Here is a 16,428-nt window from a genome sequence, read left to right as displayed (position 1 = left end):
CATGGAGGCAAAAAAACACGGCATTCCAAGAAAAGCACTTGCTACCCCCAGTAAAATTTGGTGGAGGTTCCATCATGCTTTGGGGCTGTGTGGCCAATGCCGGCACCGGGAATCTTGTTAAAGTTGAGGGTCGCATGGATTCAACTCAGTATCAACAGATTCTTGACAATAATGTGCAAGAATCAGTGACAAAGTTGAAGTTTCGCAGGGGATGGATATTTCAGCAAGACAATGATCCAAAACACCGCTCCAAATCTACTCAGGCATTCATGCAGAGGAACAATTACAATGTTCTGGAATGGCCAGACCTGAATATCATTGAACATCTGTGAGATGATTTGAAGCGTGCTGTCCATGCTCGGCGACCATCAAACTTAACTGAACTGGAATTGTTTTGTAAACAGGAATGGTCAAATATACCTTCATCCAGGATCCAGAAACTCATTAAAAGCTACAGGAAGCGACTAGAGGCTGTGATTTTTGCAAAAGGAGGATCTACAAAATATTAATGTCACTTTTATGTTGAGGTGCCCATACTTTTGCATCGGTCAAATTTTGTTTAAATGCGGATTGCACGTTTTCTGTTAGTACAATAAACCTCATTTCAATCCAGAAATATTACTCAGTCCATCAGTTATTAGATATATGAAACTGAAATAGCTGTTGCAAAAGCCAAAATTGTTATAAAGAAAAAAGGTTAACATTAATAGGGGTGCCCAAACTTTTTCATATGACTGTATATAGATTGCCTTTTAGTGCGTCAGAATATCAACATGGAGGGATACCAATTTTGCATAAGCTCTCCAGAATAAGGTATTTTTAGAATGGAAACAGAGGTAGAAAAGAAAGTTAGGGGCTTTGCTGAATGCAGAAACATTTCTGACATGGCAAGAGTTTTCTCATAAATGTAACTTGGGAAGTCATCAACTATTACAATATAGTCCAGTAACACACCACTATAATTCATTGATATCAGATTTTGGTAAAGTAGAAAGAATAGGGAATTTTGATACACTAATGAGAACAGCGGGAAGCTGCGACTCACATTCTAACATTTATGGTAAATACTAAATGAAACACAGGAAAGATGGAAAGAAGAAATATTCTCTAGTTGGAACAAGATTATAAGAGACCCAGATTAATACAACAAAATATTGGAAGGTGGTACTAAAGTGAGACAAACCATAATAAATGAACAATGGAGGGAAATGTATTTTAAAATAATACATAATTTCACTTAGGGTACTTTCACACTTGCGTTTTTTTCCTTCCGTCACAATCCGCCCTTTTGCAAAACAGCGGAATCCGTTAACGGATTCCGCTGTTTCCCATAGACGTATATGGATGACGGATTGTGCCAAAAGTACCTGCGTTGCTTCCGCTGGCCGACGCTGCATTGCGTCCGCCGGGCGGAAGGAACGCAGCATGTAACGTTTTTTGAGCGGCAGAATCCTCTATTTTTCACTGCACATGCTCATTTTTTTTTTTTTTTTTTTATTTATTTATTTTTTTTTTAATCACAGAAACTTTATTTTGTCTCTCGGTGGCCGAACGCTCAGCTGAGCGCCCGGCCGCCGGCATGTGAGAGCTCTCAGCTGAGTGCACGGCCGCCGGGTGACCAGCTGATAGTTCACATTAGTCTGCTGCCGGTAAAACTGTAAAGAAGAAAAAAAAATAAAAAAAAATAAAAAAAAAAAGCTTTCCGTTGTTTTGTATGATCCGTTGCATCCGTCACACAACACAATGCAACGGAAGCCGTTCAACGCAAGTGTGAAACGCATTTAATTTGTCTTTTCAAAATTCCCCAGCACATTACCCAACGACCTATCCGAAATGCCAGTTACATAAAGCAAATCTTTATCATTGTATGTGGGAGTGTCCTAGTATTCAAGATTTATGGGGGAAATGATTAACTACCGTATATTATAAGAATATGGAAAATTGATGTTCCCAAGATTACCCAATCTTGCATTCTTCATTATATCACACTAAATGGAGAAGCAACTAATAGAAAATCCTGTATACCACATATGATCCATATAGTGTTGCTAGTTACCAAAAAAAATGTATCCATAGACATTGGCTACAGAAGCAAAATGCAAGGATATAAAAAATAATTGATCTATTGAAAAAAAATGATGAGAAAAAAAAGAAAAGACAACAGAAAATTTCTTAGAAAATTGAGAACTTTTATTGAATGTAGATTTACTCAACCAGAAATCTCAAATATGGTTAAGGTGTTCAGAAATCCAACACGGTGTAATATTGAAGATCTGAGAAGGAGTTTAGGGGTGTTTAAAAGTTGATTAAAGAAAAGAGTGATTGTTAGTATTTCTTTATTTTGAAAAAGGGAGGGGGGAGGAAACTGAATAACATAATTCTGGTTAGCAATAAATGTTGTAACAATAAAAAAAAAATGAAAAAGATTAGAAGAATGCATATTGTGAGGATGATAACTATAGGTTACTGACTATTTTCATTGGCAAATGTCTTAAAGGGGATCTGTCAGGTGCAATATGCACCCAGAACCATGAGCAGTTCTGGGTGCATATTTCTAATCCCTGCCTAACCGTCCCAGCATCTAGTAGCAGAGATAAAGAGATCTTTAGAAAAAGTATTTCTCAAGATCCTTTATGATATGTTAATGAACGCAGGGACTAGTTGCAAGGGTGTTAGTTCCTGCGCTCATTATGCCCTCTTAGCATGTTAGCACGCCCACAGCGGCGTGCTAACATTCTATTCTGTGCCCGCGGCCCAGCGTCATCATCATCAGCAGTGACGTGCATACCTGTGTCCGTTTCACCACCTACGATGTTGGGCTTAGGGCCATGCGTTCTATAAAGCCTGGTGTATACATCCTGGCTTCAGAGAGGTCTAGTGCGCGTGACCGGAAGTGCAGTGACTTCTAATCCATGCGCACTGACCCTAAGCCCGACGTCGGAAGTGGTGCAACGGATACAGGTACACGCGTCACTGTCGTTGATAACGCTGGGCTATGGGCATTGAATAGCATGTTAATATGGCCCTGTGGGCATGTTAACATGCTAAGAGGGTGGAATGAGCACAGGAACTAACGCCCTTGCGACTAGTCCCTGCACTCATTAGCATCTCATAAAGGATCTTTAGAAATACTTTTGCTACGGGATACAGAGACAGTTAGGCAGGGCTTAGAAATATGCACCCAGAACTGCTCGTGGTTCTGGGTGCATATTGCACCTGACAGGTTCACTTTAATGGTTCTAAAATGTTTTTTTAGTAATTGTCTTTCTTTATAAATACCTTCTATTATCAAATAAAGGTCGTTTAAAAAACCACAAAACATTCTGCTCCTAAATATAAAGAAATCCCCCTACGGCCAACTGAGGACAGAAATTTTGAGCCATGGGAGGAAACTACCTGCCGTCAGGTGTCCACGCAACTGTTTGCACTTAAAGATGCCTGTAAGATCTCCTTCGCCTAGAAAATTGAAAAGGTCAAGATTGAGATGATTCTCATTTATAAAGACCTGCACAGCTTAAAATCCAGGATTGGTGAATTGGACAACAGGGTCTCTTTTATAGAGTTTCCTATGACTGCCAGACTAGCTGCTGCCTCTGGGAAAATTGAAACCTGGCAACAAATAGCGAATGACCTCGATAATTGGTAAAGGCACAATAATCTCCACATTATTGGCTTACCTGAAAAATCAGGACCAACATCCTGAATATTTCAGGAAACAGTGGCTGAAAACTTCTCATGGTGACGCCATATTCTCTGGCAGTTTTGTGATGGAGCAAGCGTATCAAGTCACAGCCAAACCTCCTCTGCCTAGAACGCCTCCTCGCCTGATCTTACCTTGTTTACCTAACTGCAAAGACCAGGACATTGCACTGAGAGGTGCTAGAGTGAAGGGTCAGATTCCATGAATAACAGCCTAATTTCCATTTTTCCTGGTTTCTTAATGGAGTTACAAAATCAGCGAGCCACATTCACACACATTAAAAGGAACCTCTTACCAGGTTTTTCATATCAGCTGCGGCCACCACCAGTGAGCCCTTATATACAGCATTCCAGAATGCTGTATATAAGTGCCCAGGCCGGCCTGTATAATGTAAAATACATCTTTTATTATACTCACCTGTGGGGCAATCTGGTCTGATGAGTGTTGCTTGTTTTGACCCGGCGCCTTCTCCCTGCTTGCGATCGCCATGCACTTTCCCTGCATCGTGTGGATGACGCACCTTCATTATCCGCACAGTGTCTTCCATTGTCCCTCTGCGTATGCAAACTTCTCTCAGAGCAAAGTACTGTAGTGCGCAGGTGTTGGGAAAGGTTAAAGAACTCGAGCACATGCACGCCATCTCTGCCACATTCCTAAATGCTGTAATCGCTATTGATCATGGCATTTAGGAGGTTAAGCATCCAGGGGTGGCAGAGGGACCATCCCTAGCTGTGACAGATGGAGCTTGACTATAACTGACACCGAGCTTCCGGCGATCATGTGGGCACGGCCCCTGTGCTCGCATGATTGTCATGACATATATTTGTCATTTTGCGGGAACCCCTTCACGACAATTACATAAGTATACGTCAAATGTTGTGAAAGCATTAAAGAATCACTCCCATTTATGTTTACTTTACTAAATGTTTGTACACATACATGTATTGTAGTGTGAGCGTATTAACATACTCACCAACCGATGCTCTGTTCAGTGTCCAGCACTGTCCCGCTCCTAACCTCAGTGATGTCACCCCAATTACGACTACCCGACTCTATGTTCTTTTACAGAGTCAGCCTATGGAGCCTTGTTCTGATGCTCCATAATCATATATTATAAATGCCACTTCCAGGTCACCCAGAGCACAGAGTGACCTGGAGAGTCTGCAGTGCGGTGACAAGAGAAGAACAGCGCTAGACTCCAGAGAGCAGCGGTAGGTCAGTATATTATTACACACACTACACACATTATGACAATAAGCTACAGAAGTAAAACCGTGCTAAATTGGTCAATGACTAAATTTTTATGGACCTAACTGTATGAAAACTGGTGCAAATGTGTTGAAACAGACCCCTTGGTCAAAAACCTTTGAATCTTATTGTGTTTTTGTGCTAGTTTTTTTTATACATGTGGCTCAAACACCGATGCGATTTTATGTTGCTTTATTTTGTATACACAGTGTACCAAGCATACCGACGTTGTGCATGATAAATCAATGTTATATAGTATACAATGAGAAATGTAAGTGACTCTGGTGAGTAGTTAACTTCTTTTTTTCTCTTTTTAGAGTCAGGTGGGCAGCACCCAATCTACTGTTCTAATTGACAAACAGAGAGAATTGGATAAGAAAGTATGTGACGTTAGGAATCGAGCTTTAGTAAGTGTTTATGTTTTTAACTTAAAATTGTATTACTTGTGTACAGTTTGACTGCTAGTAATTGAATTCAGGTTATTTGCCTGTATAAAAAATCTTGAATCAAGATTCTTGAATTCTTGATATGTAACAGCAGGCCATCTTATCTTGCTTCATAATTCAGTTTGGATGCTCAGGTGCCCAGTGTAAACACTTTAGGTTAGCATGGGCACAGTCTGGCTTCTGACTATGGAGACCTACAATCATGGCCGAAAGTGTTGGCACCCTTGAAATTGTTTCTGAAAATTAAGTATTTTTCCAGAAAATGATTGCAATCACATGTTTTGTTATACACGTTTCCTTTGTGTGTATTGAAAAAACACAATAAAAAAAACAAAGAAAAAAGGGCTAATTGGACACCATTTCACACAAAAAAACCCAAAATGGACTGTACAAAATTGTTGACACCCTTAACTTAATATTTTGGTTACGCATCTGTTGGAATAAATAAATCAGTCGCGTCCTATAACCATCAACAAACTTATCTCCAACTGGAATTTTGGACCACTCTTCTTTTGCAAATTGCTCCAGGTCTCTCACATTTGAAAGATGTCTTTCTTCAACAGCAATTTTAAGATCTCTTGACAAGTGTTCATTGGGATTTAGATCTGGACTCATTGCTGGCCACTTCAAAACTCTCCAACACTTTGTTTCCATCCATTTCTAGGTGCTTCTTGATGTATGATTGCGGTCATTGTCCTGTTGGAACACCCATGACCTAGGACGCAAACCCAGCCCTCTGACACTGGGCACTACATTGTGACCCAAAATCCTTTGGTAATATTCATATTTTATGATCCTTTGCAGATAGTCAAGGCACACAGTGCCAGAGGCTGCACAACAACCCCAAAACAACTTTGAGCATGCATCATATTTGGAGCCTTCATTAAACTTTTGGTAAACTGTAGAGTGATGTGTTTTACCATAATGCTCTCCTCTTGGTCTCATCTGTCCATAAGACGCTTTCCCAGAAGAATTTTGGCTTACGCACTTACACCTTGGCAAACTGCAGTGTAGCTTTTTTTACGTCTCTGTGTCACCATTGGGATCCTCCTGGGTCTGATGCCTTAGTGTTTAATTCTATTCAAATGTCGACGAATAGTTCACGCTGACACTGATGCACCCTGAGCCTGCTTGAATTTGTTTAGAACCTGATTGGGGTTGCTTATCCAGCTTCTGGACTATTCTGTGTTTCAGTCTTTCATGAATTTCTGCCGTCCACATCCAGGGAGATTAGCTTCACTGTCATGGATTGTAAACTTCTTGATTATGTTGAGCACCATGGACAAAGGAACATTAAAATATCTGGTGATGTTCTTGAAACCTTGAGATTGTTGCTATTTTTCAACAATTTTGATTCTCAAGTCCTCGTACACTTCTCTTATCCACTTTCTGTTCTTTATGCTTGGGGTGGTACACACAGACACACGATGCAAAAATTGAGCCAACTTCTCCCCTTTTTATCTGGTTTCAGATGTGATTTTCATATTGCCCACACCTGTTACTTGCCACAGGTGAATTTGAACGAACATCACATGCTTCACAATCCAAAAGTAGAAATAGTACTAGCACAAATTCGTAAAAGAAAAAAAATTTAAATTTTATTCAATGCAAGAAGATTGAAAGGGTTGAAACTCTCTGGGCCAGAAATGCGTTACTTGTACCTGTCTTGTATCAGTTTTTTATTTTTAATTCACGTACTTTCTTGTTTTTATGCCTTTTTGCATTGAATAAAATTGAAAAAACATTTTTTACGGATTTGTGCTGGCACTATTTCTACTTTTAGATTCTCCATGGAGCTGCTCTGCGCCATGCAATTTATCAGGTGAGCTGAAATGCTATTTTCTATTGCATGCTTAATCCCTTAATGACAGAGCCAATTTTGACCTCAATGACCAGGCCAAATTTTACAATTCTGACCAGTGTCACTTTATGATGTAATAACTCTGCAACGCTTAAACGGATCCCAGGGATTCTGAGATTGTTTTTTCGTGACGTATTATACTTCATGATACTGGTAATTTTAGGTCGATATTTTTTGCATTTATTTGTGAAAAAATCGGAAATTTGGCATAAAATGTTAACATTTTGCAATTTTCATATTTTGAATTTTTATGCCATTAAACCATAAAGCTATGTAACACAAAATAGTTAATAAAAACATTTTGAACATGTCTACTTTAAATCAGCACAATTTTTGAACAATCTTTTTTTTTGTTAGGAAGTTAGAAGGGGTCAAAGTTTATCAGTAATTTCTAATTTTTCCAACAAAATTTACAAAACCATTTTTTTAGGGACCGCATCACATGTGAAGTGACTTTGAGAGGCCTAAGTGACAGAAACTACCCAATGCCCCATTCTAAATCCTGCATCCCTCAAATTGCTAAAAACTAGATCCAATAAGCTTATTAACCCTTCAGGTGTTTCGCAGTAATGAATGCAAGGTTGAATAAAAAAAAATACATTTTACCTAAAAATGTTCTTTTAGCTTCACTTTATTCACTTTTACAGGAAATAACACTCAAAAAAATGGACCCAAAATTTGTTACCCAGTTTCTTATGCGCGCGCTGATACCCCACATGTGGTCGGGAACCTTTGTTTGGACAAATAGGAGGGCTCGGAAGAGAAAGAGCACCATGTGAATTTTGGAACACAAAGTTGCCTGAAATAGATTGTGGGCACCTTGTCACATTTGCAGGACCAATAAAAGGTACCAAAACAGGAGAGCCCCCCCCACACAAGTGACTCCATTTTGGAAAAATAGACCCCTCAGGGATTTTATCCAGGAGTACAGTGAGCATTTTAAACTGACAGGTACTTCACAGAATTTGATAAAATTATTTTATCATATTGAAGATTTTAATTTTTTTCACAAAAATGTTGCTTTATCACTAAATTTTTTACTTTTACAAAAAGTACCACCAAAAAGTGGACCCAACAATTTATTATCCATATCCACCACATGCAGCAGCACAGCAATAACCCACATGTAGGAAAATAGTTTTGTTTGGACAAATGAGAGGGATTGGAACGGAAGGAGCAATATTGGAATTTTGAAAAGCAAATTTGGCTGAAATAGATTGCGGTCACCATGTTATACATATACAGGGTCCTTGAGGTACCAAAACATCGGAAACCCCCCACAAGTGACCCATTAATGAATTTATATAGGGGTGTGTTGAGCATTTTGACCCCATAGGTTACATAGTTAGCTAGTTAGTTACTTAGGTTGAAAAAAAGACCTAGGTCCATCTAGTTTAACTTTCCTCTACCAGTTCTACATTTGGTCACTAAGTCATTTATAGTCAACAATGTTTTGTGTACTGAGGATATCATCCAGCCCTTTTTTAAAAGCTGTTATAGTATCTGCCATTACTACCCCTTGTGGTAGGGCATTCCACAGTCTTACTGCTTTAACTGAAAAAAGAACCCTTTCCTATTTAGCTGTCTGAATCGCTTTTCTTCCACTCGCAGTGAGTGCCCCCTGGTCCTTAGTATTGTCTTTGGAAGAAATAAGTCATGTGCCAGTCCTTTATATTGACCACACATGTATTTATACATATAAATGAGGTCTCCTCTGAGACGTCTTTTTTCTAAGCTAAACATATCTAACTTTTTCAACCTGTCATCATATGGGAGGCCTTCCATTCCTTGTAGTAGTTTAGTTGCCTGCCTTTGAACTAACTCTAACTTCTGAATGTCCTTTTTAAAATGTGGAGCCCAAAACTGGATCCCATATTCCAGATGTGGCCTTACAAGTGATTTATAGAGGGGTAACAATACGTTGGGATCACGGGATCTAATCTCTCTTTTTATAGACCCTAAAATCTTGTTTGCTTTAGCAGCTGCTGCTTGACATTGAGTGCTGCTGCTCAGCTTATTTGTAATAAGAATACCTAAGTCCTTCTTCTGTTCTGTAGTCCCGAGTTTACTTCCATTTAATGTATACGCAGTTATAGGATTACTCCGTCCTAGGTGCATTACTTTACATTTATCAACATTAAATCTCATTTGCCAAGTATCTGCCCATTCTGACATCTTATCCAGATCTTTTTGTAATATTGTATTATCAAGGTCAGTTTTTAATATCCTACATAGTTTGGTGTCATCAGCAAAGACTGACACTTTACTATCAATCCCATCCACAAGGTCATTAATAAAGAGATTAAAAAGAATTGGTCCTAGCACAGATCCTTGCGGCACCCCACTGCTGACTATAGCCCATTTAGAGAATGTACCATTTATGACTACTCTTTGTTTCCTATCTTTTAGCCAATTCCTTACCCAGTTGCATATAGTTTCCCCTAGCCCTTGCTTCTCGAGCTTTAGTATAAGGCTATTATGTGGTACAGTATCAAATGCCTTTGCAAAGTCCAAATAAATCACATCAGCTGCATTACCAATATCCAGGTTTACGCTTACCCCCTCATAGAACCCCAACAGATTGGTTAAACACAACTTATCTTTCATGAATCTATGCTGTTTGTCAGTTATTATATTATTTTCTGCAATATATTTTTGCATGTCATCCCTTAAAATTACCTAAAAAATTTTGCATATTACTATTTGCATATTATTAGGCTTTCTGGACGGTAGTTGCCTGGATCTACCCTCTTACCTTTCTTAAATATTGGTACCACATCAGTAATCCTCCAATCCTGAGGCACCAACCCTGTTACAAGCGAGTCTAAAAAGAAGAGATACAGTGGTCTGTCGATTTACGGAGCTCAATTCCTTCAATATTCGTGGATGAATGCCATCTGGCCCTGGGGATTTGTCAATGTTTAATTTACTCAGACGTAGGCGTACGTCTTCTTGTGTTAAATTAATTATATCGGGTGGGGAACTTTGATTTTTCACTTGTTGAATGATCCCTGGTACAGTCAGTTCCTTGGTGAACACAGATGAGAAATGCCTATATAATATGTCAGTGTTATGTTTGTCCTCTCTAACTAACATGTTATTATATTTTAAGGGGCCGATAATATCCTTTGTTTTCCTTTTGGCATTAATGTATTAAGAAAAGATTTTGGGATTTATATTAATGTAATTGGCGATTTTTGTTTCAGTAGCTAGTTTTGCTTGTTTATTTTCTCTTTTATATTTCCTATTGATATCTTTATACTTCTGAAATGCTATTTCTGTATTCTCAGCCTTTAAGATTTTAAACGCCCTTTGTTTTTGCTTTATTATACTTTGTACTGTCTTATTTATCCATAGTGGTTTCTTTTTATTCCTGGACATTATATTACCAGAGGGTATAAGTTTTTTACAGGACTCTAGCAGTATATCCTTAAACTTTCCTCATTTATGTTCAGTATCCCCAGTTACCATGACTTTGTCCAAATCTACACATTTAAGCTCTTCCCTTAATTTGTTGAAATCCGCTTTCCTAAAATTCCAGGTTTTAGCATTTCCCCTTTGAAATGTTCTATTGAATATTACATTTATTTTTTTTGCAAGACTTCTTGCATTTGCCAGTAGACATTTAATACTATTAACACCTTTATTACTCCTAGCCTCCCTACTTTCCTTGCATGTCCCATCCCCCCTAATCCTTCATTGACCCCTACCGTCTCACTGTCTCTATCTGCTCTATCTATCCGCTTTTTTGCTCCACTACCCTCCCTCCCCCCAGATCCTAGTTTAAAATCTCCTCCATCCGTCTGACCATTTTCTTCCCCAGCACAGCTGCACCTTCCCCATTGAGGTGCAGCCCGTCCCTACCGTAGAGACTGTAGCCGACTGAGAAGTCGGCCCAGTTCTCCATGAACCCGAACCCTTCCTTCCTGCACCAATTTCTAAGCCACGTATTTATCTCCCTAAGCTCCCGCTGTCTTTCTAGTGACGCTCGTGGCACCGGTAGTATTTCTGAAAACACCACCTTGGAGGTCCTGGACTTCAGCTTCTCTCCTAGTTCCCTGTAATCATTTTTAAGGACCTTCCACCTGCCTCTAACTTTGTCATTAGTACCAACCTGCACCAGGACCGCTGAGTTTTCCCCAGCCCCACCCAGCAATCTGTCTATCCGATCCGCAATATGCCGAACCCGAGCACCCGGCAGACAACACACTGTTCGGCATTCACGGTCTCGGCGACAGATGACTCTGTCTGTCCGCCTAATTATAGAGTCCCCTACCACCAACATCTGTCTGTGCTTTGCTGCACTCCTATTTCCCTCCTTCCTACAGCAGTCGTTTTCCTGGTTGCTAGGAGCAACGTCCTGCTGTAGTGACCCTAGTCCTGGCCCTTCATTCCTAATATCAGCCAAACAGGCATATTTACTAGGTTGTGCCAGGTCAGGACTAGGCTCCCTGACACTTTTCCCCCTACCTCTTCTCCTAACTGTTACCCAGCTACCTATCTCTGGGTCCTGATGTTCCCCACCTCCACCCTCTTCCATATCACTGGCCCCAACCAGAGAAAACTCAGTGAGCTCTAAACTCCTTTCCAGGTTTGCAATGCCCCTGAGCGTTGCAAGCTGCTTATTTAGATCAGTTACCTTGGCTTCCAAATACGCAACATGCTTGCATCGAGTGCAAACATATTCACCCTCGAACGGCTGTTCAAGGCATGCATACATCTGACAAGATACACACCTGGTAGCATTGTCCATGGAGCACCTATTAAATGGGCATAAACAGTAAAGTAGAAAAACAAAGAAAAAAAAACAATGGGAAACGTAGAAGGATAAATTCAAACTATGTTCTTGTGTCAAACTATGAGATTGTGTTTAAACTATGCCGCACTTATCTGCAATCCCCACACTTTGCTGCAGCACCTCGCATGCTCAGAACCTCGCTTGTTCTGGCTGGTTTATATAGTTCCACAAGGACTGCCAGAAGCTCCCAGAAGCTTCTAGAAACAGGTGTGGCTAATACTACTAATTAAATCACTAGACAAACTTTTTTTTTTTGCTTTTTCACAGTATCACAGACAAACACACACAATTCCCTAATGAAATTAAACAATTACAGTTATCACCACTATGAGATTGTGTTTAAACTATGCCACACTTATCTGCAATCCCAGCACTTTGCTGCAGCACCTCGCATGCTCAGAACCTCGCTTGTTCTGGCTGGTTTATATAGTTCCACAAGGACTACCAGAAGCTCCCAGAAGATTCTAGAAACAGGTGTGGCTAATACTACTATGTTATGATTCGGAACCATGGAAGATCACAATAGATCATTGGCAAAAAAGGTGACAAGAGCATTGGCAACTAATCAGGCCGCCATCCCCTTACTAACCAACAACACTAGAAGTAGCTGAGGGGTGAATTAACAACCTATGCACCGCGAATCCAGCCGGAGAACTAGCTATCCTAAAGGAAGGAAGGATGAATAACTCTCTGCCTCAAAAATAGACCGCAAAAGGTATAGCAAGCCCCCCACATTCAAAGACTACGGTGATATAGGAAAATACAATACACAGATGGATGATAGGATTAGCAAAGGTGAGGCCCCACTGACTAAATAGGAAAGGACAGGAAAGGGGCTGATGGTGTCCAGAGAAAAACCCTACAAAAATCCAAATGCCTAATAGTACAAAAAGTTCTCAGATCGCACGATCTGAATTCCGTCCTATATCAGGCGCTCTTGTCAAACCAATGAACAGAAAACAGGAAAAGTTACAAATTCAAGAAGCAACAAACACATGGACTTATAGGAGCAAAACTCCAAACATAGCTGCAGGGAGCTTCCCAACTAAGCAACAGAGAGGGAAGATTCCTGCATGCAAATAAACTGACAATAACCACAGTAAATGACAAACCCAGAAAAGAACAAAACAATGTAGGGAAGAACCAAGCACTTATCTGGGGTAGATGTGGTCTGGAGCAAGAGGAGAAGGCTGGTAAACCAAAGAACAAATGAGAACCGGCTCAGACTGCCAGCAGACCAAGGTTTAAATAGGCAGAGAGTTAGGAATGGAAATGCCCATTGCTGCAGCAAAAGCATAACTGACATTCACAACACTACTAATTAAATCACAAGACAAACTTTTTGGTTTTTTTTGCTTTTTCACAGTATCACAGACAAACAGACACACAATTCCCTAATGAAATTAAACCATTACAGTTATCACCACTATGAGATTGTGATTAAACTATGCCGCACTTATCTGCAATCCCCGCATTTTGCTGCAGCACCTCGCACACTCAGCAAGGTGCATCACAGAATTTTTTAAAATGTGGATGTGAGAATGATGGTTACTTTTTTTTCCACTAAAATGTTATTTTAGGCCAAGATTTGTAATTTTGACAATGGATAATAGAAGAAAATGAACTCCATAATTTGTCTCGCAACTTCTGCCGAACACTGTTATACCCCATAAATGGTCAAAAACGAAAGTTTGGGCATGTGGCAGGGCTCGGAAAGCGAACAATGCCATTTGATTTTGATTTTTGGAATGCAAATGGGGACAACATGTTGCATTTACAGAGTCTCTGAGGTGCCAAAAAAGTAGAAACACCCATGTGACCCCATTTGGAAAACTAAACACTATAATGAAATCATCTATTGGTGTCGTGAGTATTTTTAATCCACAAATTACAAAGACTTTTATTAGATTGGACCGTGAAAACAAAAATCGTAGGGTTTTTCCTCTAAAATTTTACAATAGCCTAAAAATTTTAATTCACACAAAGGGTAACAGAAAAAAATGGACAGGATAATGTGTTATGCAACTTTTATGAAACGTGGCAGTATCCCCATATTTTGTTGTACACTTACAGAATTTTATAGCATTGGGAAGTGCAAATATAACATTTTAGTGGTAAAAATGTAATTTTTTCTATTAGTGGCAAATTTGTTAGTTACAGAAGGGTTAAAAGGTGAAAATGAAGAGACCAAGAGTAGCCTACTCAAAGCTATATCTACAGAAAAAAGATGGTGGGGTGCAAATGCCCATTATTAGAATGTACAACTTAGCGGCACTTGTCAGACATTTAAAAGACTGGGTCAATGAGACAACTTTCTTTTCTAACACTCAGTTTGCAAAGTCCAAATAAATCACATCAGCTGCATTACCAATATCCAGATTTGCACTTATCTCCTCATAGAAATCCATCATGTTGGCAAGACGCGACTTATCTTTCATGAATTCATGCTGGTTGTCAGGCTACTTTCACACTTGCGTTGGACGGCTTCCGTTGCTATCTGCAGCCTTGAGGAATTACGGTAACCGTTGCAGGAAACCGTTATATTCCTCATAGACTTCTATTAGCTACGGATAGTAACGGATGGTCTTGCGTTGCATCCGCTACACGATGCAGCGTTGTTATTTTGACGCTGCGTCGGGCGGAGGGAATGCTGCATGTAGCGTTTTTGAGCAGCACAATCCGTAATTTCACTGAGCATGCTCTCTCTGGCTCCCTGCACACGTAACCAGGGTAAACATTGGGTTACTAAGCAATGCGCTTTGCCTAGTTACCCGTTATTTACCCTGGCTACGGGTGCAAGGAGCCAGCGCTAAGCGGTGTACGCTGGTAACCAAGGTAAATATCGGGTAACCAAGCAAAGTGCTTTGCCTAGTTACCCGATATTTACCCTTTGCTACGTGTGCAGGGAGCCCGACACTTTCCCGCTCGGCTCCGCCCCCTTCCGCACTCCACTCCACATGTGCACACGCACACACACACTTACCTGTCCCCAGCCTTGCATTCCTCACTGCACTGACGTCCTCAGCGCCATGGTCCTGCTCAGCTCCAGCCACCCCAAACTCCGCCCCTCACACTCCGTCCCCCTCACACATTCTCGGCGGCCGAACGATCAGCTGATCACCCGGCGACCGGCTGCTGTGAGCGATCAGCTGATCGTTCACAATAGTCTGCTGCAGGTAAAACGAAAGAAAAAAAAAAAAAAGATTCCGTTGTTTTGTACGATCCGTTGTGCCACTAAATGCAACACATCCGTTGCATCTGTCACACAACGCAATGCAATGGATGCCGTTCAATGCAAGTGTGAAAAGTATTAAATTACTTATTAAATTACTCTCTGTAATATTGTGTTGCATGTTATCTCTTAGAATTCTCTCAAAAACCTTGCACACCACTGATGTCAGACTTACGTGATGGTAGTTGCTTGGATGCATCCTCTGACCTTTCTTAAATATCAGTACCATGGTAGCCATTCTCCAATCCTGAGGTACAAACCCTGTTACAAGAGAATAAAAAAAGGGAACCAATGGGTTAAAGTAGATTAACTACATAATAAATCAAGTCAAACCTTCTTGCAAAAATAGAAACATTTTATTAAGAACTTTTTCACAGCAAGAGGTAAATACAATAGTTTAAATACATTAAATACCTATCAAGGGAACAAGGGGAGTCCCTAGGAATAACATCGGTTGTGAAACACGACAGGTGTGAACATGATTTAATTTATCATCACATGTGGGTACACTATTAGCATAGCACAGCGGGGCTAATATATCCCAACAAAGTCAAACTGAGTCTCATATATTTAGACAAAAGTTACTATTATTAGATGGCCATACACAGTGCGCAAATTAATTCCCACAGAGATAAAATATTTAACCGTTCCTTCAATTACCCCATGACAACAAAAATATTGCAGTCAAGGGGAAAGAAAAGCATCTAAGTCACGAAGTGATTGTATATTAATGCTCACCCATGTCAAGTTACACGTCCGATGTAACGTGCCCCGACGCGCACATTTCGTGTTTCTTCCTCGGGAGACCGTGATATGCTGTGTGTCAAATCCCTGGGTTTAACACTAGAACTACTGAGGTAGTCATTTTGACTACTTTGCACTATGTATTTCTATGTAGGTGTCACGAGTCCAGCAGTTCTAGTGTTAAATAGGGCGTGACGATAACCACCGCGGATTTCTATTGGCCGCATAAGGAGCAGAAACTCCGTCAGTGGCTCACGTGATCGGGCACTCCCGGAAGTGACGTGGGCCCATCCTGTGTCGTCACACAGGGCGATAGCGTCACTCAATACAGAGGTTGTCTAACGCAAGCATGAATGGAGAACCGCTGCGCATGCGTGCAACCGCAGCGGCCATCTTAGT

General features: G+C 40.4%; 1 protein-coding gene across 1 annotated transcript in view; it reads left to right on the top strand.

The window, feature by feature from the left end:
• STAT1 (signal transducer and activator of transcription 1) overlaps positions 1–16,428 on the top strand; it is an 801,166-nt gene that overhangs the window by 184,439 nt on the left and 600,299 nt on the right. The window contains exon 5 of the mRNA XM_075317825.1: positions 5,266–5,355. Coding sequence (XP_075173940.1) covers positions 5,266–5,355 — 90 coding nt within the window. The remainder of the gene's footprint in view (positions 1–5,265; positions 5,356–16,428) is intronic.

This window comes from Anomaloglossus baeobatrachus, chromosome 7 (assembly GCF_048569485.1).
Source record: "Anomaloglossus baeobatrachus isolate aAnoBae1 chromosome 7, aAnoBae1.hap1, whole genome shotgun sequence".
NCBI lineage: Eukaryota > Metazoa > Chordata > Amphibia > Anura > Aromobatidae > Anomaloglossus > Anomaloglossus baeobatrachus.
This window is presented reverse-complemented; position numbering and strand designations above follow the sequence as displayed.